The sequence below is a fragment of the Penaeus monodon genome, chromosome 13, assembly GCF_015228065.2.
Source record: "Penaeus monodon isolate SGIC_2016 chromosome 13, NSTDA_Pmon_1, whole genome shotgun sequence".
Classification (NCBI taxonomy): Eukaryota; Metazoa; Arthropoda; class Malacostraca; order Decapoda; family Penaeidae; genus Penaeus; species Penaeus monodon.
In genome coordinates this window covers 41,236,791-41,244,729 of record NC_051398.1, presented here as the reverse complement: position 1 = coordinate 41,244,729, position 7,939 = coordinate 41,236,791, and the positions used below count along the sequence as shown (strand labels likewise).

The 7,939-nt window shown below is 48.9% G+C and overlaps 1 protein-coding gene across 4 annotated transcripts in view; it reads left to right on the top strand.

The window, feature by feature from the left end:
• The window catches only part of LOC119580334 (transcription factor Sox-3-like), a 35,386-nt gene extending 28,056 nt beyond the window's left edge, over positions 1 to 7,330 (top strand). For 3 of the 4 annotated variants that reach the window (XM_037928427.1, XM_037928429.1, XM_037928426.1), the window contains exons 3-5: positions 4,088 to 4,272; positions 4,688 to 4,847; positions 5,681 to 7,330. In XM_037928427.1, coding sequence (XP_037784355.1) covers positions 4,088 to 4,272; positions 4,688 to 4,847; positions 5,681 to 5,895 — 560 coding nt within the window. In that variant the 3' untranslated portion in view covers positions 5,896 to 7,330. The remainder of the gene's footprint in view (positions 1 to 4,087; positions 4,273 to 4,687; positions 4,848 to 5,680) is intronic. The other variant, XM_037928430.1, reaches the window with a different exon arrangement.
• The last annotated feature ends 609 nt before the right edge of the window (positions 7,331 to 7,939 follow it).

Below are 7,939 nucleotides of genomic sequence, written 5' to 3'. Positions count from 1 at the left end.
CTCTATCTATCTGTCTATCCATCTCTTTCTCTCTCTCTCTCTCTCTCTCTCTCTCTCTCTCTCTCTCTCTCTCTCTCTCTCTCTCTCTCTCTCTCTCTCTCTCTCTCTCTCTATCCCCTTGTTTACACATACACGCGCAAGTGTATGCACGCGTGTTCCTATGTCCATATTAGTAAACACACCGTCATCTAGAGTGCCCTATAAAATCTAATTTGAATTTCCATCGATATAAAAATGATGGAAAATATCAAATAGAGCTAATTTATGCGCAGAACATTTGTCAGGTCGCGGACGTCTGTGTATGTGTGTGTGTGTGTGTGTGTGTGTGTGTGTGTGTGTGTGTGTGTGTGTGTGTGTGTGTGTGTGTGTGTGTGTGTGTGTGTGTGTGTGTGTGTCAATTCGATATAGGTGCTAAAAATAGATCGAGGTTGTGTCCTTTTTGGGGGGAGAGAGAGGGAGGAGATGGAGGGGGGTGAAGGGGAGGTGGAGGGGTGGAGGGGAGCTGTTACGAGGCTGATCACGACGACTCATAAATTATCCGACAAAGTCATTAGGGGCAACTGGCGTTCGGTCCATGATAGTCATTTCGATGTCAGTGGTCGACGCTCATTTCAACGCCTGGGCCCGGCTGACGTCTCGCTTACCAGGTCACTTCAATAAGTTGCGTGCATGTCTCTATTTATCTACCCATCTATTTGTCTATGTATCTATCTACATCTATTTATGCATCTATCTCTATATCTGTCATTCTACATCTATTCATCTCATTATGTGTGTATCTGTCTATCTGTCTCTCTATTTATCTATCTACCTACTTATCTACCTATTTATGTATCTATTTATCCATCTATTCATCTATCTACCTATATCCTCAAAGCCTAATTTCCGCATCATTTAATCACTGCCATTGCTATTCTTGACGTAACTCAACCACCAGCAGCAACACTCGCAACATTTCAACTTGCAAGTGCCGCTAGCAAAGTGAATTGAGATTAACTACACATACGTGAGCTACACATAACGTGGTTGGAACACGTGGCTAGTATACCCTTAATTTGAGGTGTACTGTGTGTATCTAATTTAACCAATTTCAATATTGCGTTTCGGTTTGATTTTGTGTTTGGGCTTTTTTTCATATCACGTTTTTCTTCTTCTTCTTCTTCTTCTTCTTCTTCTTCTTCTTCTTCTTCTTCTTCTTCTTCTTCTTCTTCTTCTTCTTTCTCTGTGTCTGTTTATATATTTTTTCTTTGTAGAAATGTATATCTGTATTCTATATGTTTTTGTTAATTCTTTTTTCCTGTATCTTCCTTTCCATTTTTCTATCTTTTAGGGTTTATGGTTTATCTCCTCCCTCCTTCACTTCTTCTGTTTCCCTGTTTCCCCTGATTCTTCTTTTCGTTATCGCATCTTCCCTTTCTTCTCTTCTCTCCCCTTTCCCTCCCTTCTCTTCCCTTCATGACGACACAAAACTGCAAAGTCAGAGCGCAGGTGTGCCGTGGCCCCTTCCCCCTCCCCCTTCCCCCCCTCTCCCCTCTCCCACCTTCTTCCCCCCCCTCTCCTCCTCGCCTTCCTCCCCTTCTCCCCCATCTCCCCTCTCCCACCTTCTTCCCCCCCCTCTCCTTCTCCCCTTCTACTCCCTTTCCTCTTCCCTCCCCTCTCCCACCTCTTCCCCTTCCCCTATTTCTATCCCCTATCCCCTTCCCTCCCTTCTCCCTCCTCCCCCATCCCCCCCTCTCCTCTCCGTTTCCTTCCCACCCTCCCCCTACTCTGCCTTTCCCCTCCCCCACCCCCACCCCTGCCCAGGAACCCTACCCTCGCGTGTCAAACCAAATGATATCAAATTATCTAAGCCACAAATCACATGGCCTCTCCTACACGCAGGCGCGCGCGCGAGCGAGGGGGGGGGACACTGGATACGTTTGGGGAGGGAAGGGAGAGGGAGGTGAAAGGGAAGGAGAAGAAGGGGGTGGGGGAGGAAGAGGAAAGGGGAAGAATGGGAAATGTGTGATAGTGATAATGGTATTTATATCTATAGTGATTTCCATTTCCTATATCATCATAAGTTAAGAAATTCTTTATTTCATCTTATTTTTTTTTATAAATAAGGTAATCGTAGACAAATTTTCCCTCTCTCTCTCTCCCTCCCTCTCTCTCTCTCTCTCTCTCTCTCTCTCACTCTCTCTCTCTCTCTCTCTCTCTCTCTCTCTCTCTCTCTCTCTCTCTCTCTCTCTCTCTCTCTCTCTCTCTCTCTTATCACGAGTTCCGTGGCGAAAGGGAAGTAGAGGAGGGTAGAAGAGGTAGAGGCAGAGGAGGGAGTTAGGATGGAGAGGGCGTAAACCCCCCCCCTCCACCCCCGCACCCCTAATCCCCCCGTTAGGTAATCCCCATTAGTGAGACATCGATTAATCCTATCAAACACGTAAACATTAATTAAATGCTTGAGACAGACACGAGGGTGATAGCGTTCAATTAACAGAGGGATTAATTGGGCAGTATATTTTATCTGCTAATGGAGGTCCATTTCCCTTCGAAATTTGAGTTGGAGAGGGGTGGATGGGGGGGGGGGGGTAGGAAGGCGGTAGTTCAGACTACTTCCGGGAATATCTACCGGTAGATGTGGATTTTTAAGTCGATTGGCTGGTTAGATTCATGGGTTGTTGCACAGAGGTGGCAATACAATGTTTTTTTTTGGGGGGGGAATGTAGAAGAAATATATTATCTGAGAAAAAGAGGGAAAAACATGAAACACTCTCTCTCTCTCTCTCTCTCTCTCTCTCTCTCTCTCTCTCTCTCTCTCTCTCTCTCTCTCTCTCTCTCTCTCTCTCTCACACACACACACACACACACACACACACACACACACACACACACACACACACACACACACACACACACACACACACTTTTTTCCCCTTTTTTTCTAAAGGCTATAAAATGCCCTGCTACTGACCGATTACACGCGTCCAGCTGGGTTCGAAACTCGCCAAGCTTCAGTGCTTCCGAATCGAAGAAGCGAAGCAAAGTGTTTCGTGCTTCGTTGGATTATGAAACACGAGCTTCCGATCGCAGTCTTGACAAATTCATTAGCCTCGTCGATTAGCACGTGAAGTGTAGACACACCCTTCTGGTGGAAATGGTAGATAATCTACCTTGCTCTTACTCTAAATATACTTCACACACTCCTCTCCTTTCCTCTCTCCCTCTCCCTCTCCATCACCCTCACCCTCATCCTCTCCCTCTCCCTCTCCCTCTCCCTCTCCATCACTCTCACCCTCACCTTCTCCTTCATCCTCTCCCTCTCCCTCTCCCTCACCCTCTCCCTCTCCCTCTCCCTCTCCCTCTCCCTCTCCCTCACCCTCTCCCTCTCCCTCTCCCTCTCCCTCTCCCTCTCCCTCTCCAACCCCCACGCAATCTACTAGATCACTTTCTCGCCATCAATCAAAAGCCGGAGTTCGTGTTTGCGATGGCGTGTGTCGAGGGAGAGATACATTTAGCACCACTTGATTACTCGGTAACTGTGGCGGATCGGTGAGCATGGGGGGAGGGGAGGAGGGGGTAAAGTGGATTTGTTGGAGGGGGTGGGTGGGGAGGGGGGAGGGTGGGGGGAGGGTGGGGGTGGGGAGTACAGCGGATCTCAACACTTGTCACCCTTTTACTTTACTTTGCTTTGCTTTGCTTTGCTTGCTTGAATGGGAAATGTGTGCTTTAAGTGCTTTTATGTTCTGTCTCTGTTATGAGCACTATTTTTTCTTCTTAGCATGTACTGTTATTATTCCTTTTTTGTTTGCATTAGTTTTAAGTGTTTTTAGTCACTGGATTACAATTACTATACTATTAGAAAATGAACCCGAAAATATTTATGAAATTATATATTCTCTCTCTCTCTCTCTCTCTCTCTCTCTCTCTCTCTCTCTCTCTCTCTCTCTCTCTCTCTCTCTCTCTCTCTCTCTGTCTCTCACCCTCCCACCCACCTCCTTCCCTCTCATCCTCCCTTTCCCTCTCATCCTCCCTCTCACCCTCCCTCCCTCCCTCCATCTCCTTCCCTCCTTTATCATGAACTAACCATCCTCTCCTTCGTTTCTCACAGGCTACGGCTACGACAGCGCTGCGTATGGAGGCCAGGGCTACCCGTACATGACAGGCCAGGTCTACGGTGGCTATGACATGACCCGCGGCTACTCTCCGACCTCGACCAGCACCCCCTCCTACATGAATGGGTCGTACAGTTCAGCTATGTACGCCTCTGCACCGTCGCCCTATTCCATGAGTCAAGTACGTGTGTGATAAGGAGAGATATTGGGGGGGATTTGCTTCTTTTTTTTTCTTGTTTTGATTTGTTGGGTTTGTTGGGTTGTTTGTGATTTGTTGGGTTGTTTGTGTTTGTGTTGTGGGGTTGTGGGGTGGAGTTTGATCTTCTTTTTTTTTCTTTTTTTTTGGTCTCTGGTTTGTTTTGTTTGTCGATTGTGTTTCGGGATTTTTTTTTCTTTTTTTAATTAGTATTTTTTCGTATCCCTTCGTGTATAATGGTGTAACGTAATGAAATAAGTGAATAAAAAATAAAAACAATAATAATTGCGATAATCTAGATACAAGAAACAAGATGAATAACAAAAAACTAACTAATTAAAGTCAGACACAAAATAAATAACAGAACTCACTAACCCCCCTCCTTCGCCCCCTTCTGCAGATGGCTTCCATGGCATCCGTGGGTTCGGTCGGGTCCGTGGGCTCCTCTGCGTCCCATTCCCCCACGCCCATAAAGTCTGAGACGCCCACCCTCCCAGTGTCGTCCCCTGGAGCCTCCATGCCACCCTCAGCCAGCCACACCACTCCAGGTGATTATCCAAGTACGTACATGGCCCCAACACGGTACTGGTCTCTTGACAACAAACACAATTATACGGACGCCTCTTCTGGGATAGGTTGTGGCTGATGTGCACTCTGTCTTCTTTTTTTCTTTTTTCCCTTTTTTCGTTTTTCTTCTACTTCTTGTTTTTCTGTTTTATGATTTTTTGTTTCTTCTCTTCTCTTTTTTTCTTTTCTTGCTGTTCTTTTTTCTTTTCTTGCTGTCTTTTCCTTTTTTTCCGTTTCTGTTTGTTTCTGTCTGTCGGTCTCTGTCTTTTTCTTTCTCTTTCTCTTTCTCTTTCTCTCTCTCTCTCTCTCTCTCTCTCTCTCTCTCTCTCTCTCTCTCTCTCTCTCTCTCTCTCTCTCTCTCTCTCTCTCTCTTATTCCTCTCTCTCTTTTTCTCTTTTTTCTTCTATCTCATGTTCTTTTCATGTCCTGTACCAATGTAGCTAATAAGGTGTGCAATATTATCATGTCATTATGGTGTGTACAAAATTAGGTTATTTACTTATATATATCCCTCTCTAGATCTATTCACATTTCCCTAGTTTCTCTTTCTTTGTCTCTGCTTCCTCCTTTCCATCTGTATCTCTATATCTATGCCTCTTATTCACTATCCCCATCTTTCTCCCACTCACTCTCACGCTCTCTCTCTCTCTCTCTCTCTCTCTCTCTCTCTCTCTCTCTCTCTCTCTCTCTCTCTCTCTCTCTCTCTCTCTCTCTTTCCCTCACTTTCCCTTCCTCTCTTTGACCCCCTTGGCTTCCACCCTCACCCCCCGCCCCGACTGCAACCGCTCTCACGCCCGGAGCGCACTAAGCCAGTTCCTTCCCGCAGCGGGTGTGATGAAGCGGGAGTACGCGCCGGGCCAGCCAGGGCAGCAGGACCTGTCGCAGATGATCTCCATGTACCTGCCGGGGTCCCAGGAGCGCCATGAGCAGCAGAAGGCCGCCGCCGCCGCCGCCTACATGTCCCACGCACACTACCACGCCCACGCCGCGACTTCCCCCGAGCAGATGCCGCCCGCACCCATGCCTCTCACCCACATGTAACACGCGCGCCCCAGGACTTAAACGTTTGTGAGGCCGCGCGCCCATGCGAGCGGCAGAGGGCGAGGGCGAAGAGCGAGGCGAGGGAGCCGCCGCCGCCGCCACGGAGCGCCGCCCGCGGAAGCCACCCACCTCCACCCACCACTGCCCAGGATTTCCCTCGGCGCGGGCGTGACGACTGCCGGGTGGGTGCCCGGGCGCGTCCCCCCAGTCCCCCGCGGGCGCCGGGTACAGCGGCCGCCCGCCACGTCCCAGGCCCCGCCGACGCCCTCAGGTCGCGGCGGAGCCCCCCCCCCCGGGCCGGACGCCCGTCGGGCCGCCCGCGAGCGGCGAAGGGCGCGGGCGGCCAGCGCCGCGTGTCACTTCGTACCAGTGAGGCTAGGTCCCTCCTCGGTAGCAGGAACTCTTTTGAAATGTGATAATCGCATAAATGTAATGTTATGATGAATAAAATATTAATAATATTAATGGTGAGAATAATTAAAAAAGTGTGTATGTAATACTACGTTCTTAATGCCATAATTTATACGGACGTGTGTGTGTGTGTGTGTGTATATGCGTGTAATGTCTGAGAGGTTCAGGCACAGTGTTAGCTAGAGGCGGCCATGTGTACACGTGTGTGTGTATGTGTGCACGCCCGGGGCGGCCGCTCTTGTACATATGGAAGTTTTGCGCCCCTGTACATACCTCCCTCCCCCTCTCACCCCCTCCCCCTCCCACACCGGACCGCCGCCGGACCGCGTTCGCCGCCCACACCCCGCCGCCCGCGCCCCCGCCGCCCACTCCTCCCCCGGCCGCCCATTCGTCGGCCGGCCGCCCACCCTCTCGCCCGTAAAACCGATTGCTGCCGCCTCCTCGTGCGGAGCAAATCCGGGCTGTCCGTGGGCTCCGCGGGCGTGGGTGAATGGGCGGACAGGAAGCGTGGGCGCGGAAGGTGACCATCCCACCTCTGGCGCCTCTCGCTGGCGGCGCCGCAGCGCAGCCGACGCCCAGCGGCTCGAGCGAGGTTCCGCCGAGACAGAGGCCGGACGCAGAGGGCGCCTCGAGAGCTGCCCGGAGGAGGCCAGGAACCCGTGTCCTTTTGCCCATCTGCCGCGGCGTGGATGGATGCCACAAGAAGCGCGGCCTGTTCCTCGAAGGCGGTTGCGACCCCGGCCGCCGCCCACACCCCCGCGGGCGGCGTCGACGGCGGCATCGGCGGCGGCGGCGGGGAGGGGGAGGGGGAGGGGGACGACGGACGGAGCCGTGGCGTCGGCGCCGAGATGCCCGTCTACATCTCTTTTGGCTTTTCTTTTTTTTCCTTTTTTTTATTTGTCTGATTCTGTATATCATTTGTACATAACGCACCGATATTTGTCTTGTTATACAACACAGTGGATGAACCGACGTTTCTTTATCGTTGGAAATGAAAAAAATAAAAAAGAAATTCAGTGGACAAGAGGCTGTATTCTTTCTCCCCATGATGGTGATGGTGATGATGGTGATGATGATGATGATGATGATGGTGATGATGATGATGATGATGATGATGATGATGATGATGATGATGATAATGATGATGATGATGATGATAATGATGATGATGATGATGATGATAATGATGAGGATGATGATGAGGATGATGATAAGGATGATGATGATGATGATAAGGATGAGGATGATGATGATGATGATAAGGATGAGGATGATGATGATGATGATAAGGATGAGGATGATGATGATGATGATGATGATGATGATGATGATGATGATGATGATGATGGTGATGATGTTAATAGCAATTTCTATATTAGTGAACAAGGAAAATACTAAATACTAAAATACTAAAATATTTTTTCTTATTCTCAAATTAAAGTTAACATAATGTGAGTGAAAACTATACAAATATATATGATGATGATGATGATGATGATGATGATGATGATGATGATGATGATGATGATGATGATGATGATGATGATGATGGTGATGATGATGATGGTAGCACCAAAATATACATTACTGGCTACCCTAATGGTATACCATGATAGAATAATAATGATGATAA